Here is a 2,942-nt window from a genome sequence, read left to right as displayed (position 1 = left end):
CTTTTATAGAAGGCAAAAGTTTAAGTATACATTGATAAATACCACGTACTGCCATTATATAGGCTCCATATCCAGAGACCAAAGGTCCGTCTCTTTGGGTCTCCATGGCCCAAAAAGGTGGAGCCCAGTCACCGTCGGGAAGGTGCTTTCGGATAATTTCCTTAGAATCGCAGACCCCTCACGCGTCACTTGTCACTGGCCGCTTGCCCAGACCGCGTCACGCAAAGCTATAAAACAGCACACAACACACCACTCTCACTCCAAAATACTCCAGCTCAACCTCAAGCTCCTCACACTCCACAGTCCCCGGTAGTCAGCTAAAGCCAGCAAGCACCGACCATCTTCATCAAGATATGGACATGACCGGCTCCGAACAATGGAGTTCCCCTTCTTCGTCGTCGTCCTCGCACGAGCAAGGAGGAGGGGCGACCGTGTGGACAACGCCTCCGAAGCGCCCGGCGGGGCGCACCAAGTTCAAGGAAACGCGGCACCCTGTTTACCGCGGGGTGCGGCGCCGCGGCAACGCCGGCCGGTGGGTGTGCGAGGTGCGCGTCCCCGGCCAGCGCGGCGAGCGGCTCTGGCTCGGTACCTACCTCACTGCCGAGTCAGCCGCGCGTGCTCACGACGCCGCCATGCTCGGTCTGCACGGGAGCTCGGCCTCAACCTACCTCAACTTCGCCGACTCCGAGTCGCTCCTCCGCGTGCCGCAAGCGCTGTCCGACCTTGCGGACGTCCGGCGTGCGGCCCTCGCGGCCGTCGCGGGCTTCCTGCGCCGTGAGGCCGCCAGCGGCGCTGCCACCGTCCCAGCAGACGAGGCCACCTTCAGCGCATCCGCGGACAATGCCGGCGGCTCGTCGGCGACCTCGCAGCCTTATGCCGATGGGACATTTGAGGTGCCGGCCGCGCTGGGCAGCGACATGTTCGAGCTGGAAATGTCCGGCGAAATGGACCTGGGCACGTACTACGCGGACCTCGCGGAGGGTCTGCTGCTGGACCCGCCGCCGCCGGAGCACACCGGTGCGTGCTGGGAGACCGGAGACGGCGGAGCTGACCCCGCGCTCTGGAGCTACTGAATACTCTTCCTAGCTGCTTTGATCCTATTGATGGAACTGTTCCCGTCGGGCATAATAAAATTTGTTGAGCTTCAACGCATCAAATCCTATGACATAGATGCAAGCAGACACAGTTCTAAGCTTCACACAGCAGCAAGAAAGAGACACGTAAAAGGACATCACTGCTTGATCAATAGTGGACTAGTACCGGTGATGGTCCAGGACAGACAGGCAGCGAGATGATTCCAAAATAAGGGTACTATCAATCATGTGTGGTGACTATAACTGGCAACCATACCAGAAAGATCAACGCTTGTTAATCAGATAAGAGGTGGGCCAAGTGATCTAATTCAGAAGATGTGGCTTAAACCCAACCAGATCAGCTGGGTAGGCCACTGGATCCCTGGGATCTTTTCCCGATTTCAGGTCGAAACCCTCGTGGCCACGCCTGCTGACGCGGCGATTCAGTCCAGCACTGCGCGTCACTACTACACGGTAAGCATTATGGGGCACTTCAAACTGCCCCTATATGTGTTCAAAGTGCCCCTAATTAGCTATTGGGGCAGTTTCAAAACTGCCTCGGATACCTGTGTCCCTAAATAAAATAGGGGCAGTTTGATGAAAGTGCCCCAAAGACTATTTAGGGGCACTTTGAGATGTGCCCCAAAAGATTTTTAGGGGCACTTTGAGATGTGCCCCAAAAGATTCTTAGGGGCACTTCAAAAACTGCCCCAAAAGGATTTTAGTGGCACTTTAAGATGTGCCCCAAAAGGTTTTTAGGGGTACTTTGGAAATTGCCCCAAAAGGTTTTTGGGACACTTTGAAAACTGCCCCAAAAGGTATTTAGGGGCACTTTGAGATGTGCCCCAAAAGATTTTTAGAGGCAACTCAACAAAATGCCCCAAAATACAATTAGAGGCAGTTTCATAAAATGCCCCAAATCCAATTTGGAGGCAACTAGCAGAATGCCCCAAAACACAATCAGAGACAACTCTAAAATGACCCAAAACACAATTTGAGGCGATTCAATAAAACACACCAAAACACAATTAGAGGCAACATATTTAAATGAATAAATGTATCACAAGGCATTATAAACAACAATGCCTCAATATACCAACAGAGGCAATATAAACAAGCATATGATACAAGGTATCCAATATAAACGGCAGCAAAAGGACAGCACCAGCGCTGCCGCTGGTAGGGGGAATGCGTAGGGGGAGCAGCTGGGCAAGAGCACTTGCGGCCACACAAGCATCTCGGGCATGTGCAACAGGAGCAGCAGCCACAGTCCGCACACACGACGCCTCACCGGTGGCCGCTGCAGCAATGGCACAACCCTTCCAGTGCTCCAAGGAAGCAGCAGCAGCTCGGCCCCTTGATCTGGATGGTGGAGCCGGCTTCTATGTAGACCTTATATCAACCCCTGAAACAACATACTCAAGTCTGATTGCCTAGCTGAAATGGTGAGGAGGCTGGATCCCAGGTGATACCTAAAACAGTCAAAACAAATCAAACATAAATCATTTAGATACAGGTCATGTACTCACCAGTGGGGTTGGGGCAGAATCGTGCCAGTACCTCGAATCAAATATCTTGCTCCCAATTCATGGTGCGTATGTGGATTTCGAATATTTGGTTTACTCACTAGGTATAGGAAAGAATATATGAAAACTATGGACCATAGTACTTCGTTTAAATTTGGCAATGATCTTGTAAGATGGTTAATCAAAGTTGAAACTAGAAACGGGGAACATAATAAAATACAACATACGGATCAGCATTTTATTTTACCGAGTAAAATATGCACAATGGATTCATAAATGATATTTGTAAATTTATCTCAATTTTGTTTCTCAGAGATAAGCTGTATGCACACACAAACAACAA

The 2,942-nt window shown here is 51.0% G+C and overlaps 1 protein-coding gene across 1 annotated transcript; it reads left to right on the top strand.

The window, feature by feature from the left end:
- Positions 1–286: 286 nt before the first annotated feature.
- On the top strand, positions 287–1,073 carry LOC124653351 (dehydration-responsive element-binding protein 1H-like). The gene has a single exon (XM_047192415.1). It carries the CDS (start codon positions 354–356, stop codon positions 1,071–1,073), a length of 720 nt encoding a protein of 239 aa, XP_047048371.1. The 5' UTR covers positions 287–353.
- The last annotated feature ends 1,869 nt before the right edge of the window (positions 1,074–2,942 follow it).

The sequence above is a fragment of the Lolium rigidum genome, chromosome 5, assembly GCF_022539505.1.
Source record: "Lolium rigidum isolate FL_2022 chromosome 5, APGP_CSIRO_Lrig_0.1, whole genome shotgun sequence".
Lineage (NCBI taxonomy): Eukaryota > Viridiplantae > Streptophyta > Magnoliopsida > Poales > Poaceae > Lolium > Lolium rigidum.
Note: the sequence above shows the minus strand (reverse complement) of the source record. Positions and strands in the feature narration are given on the sequence as shown.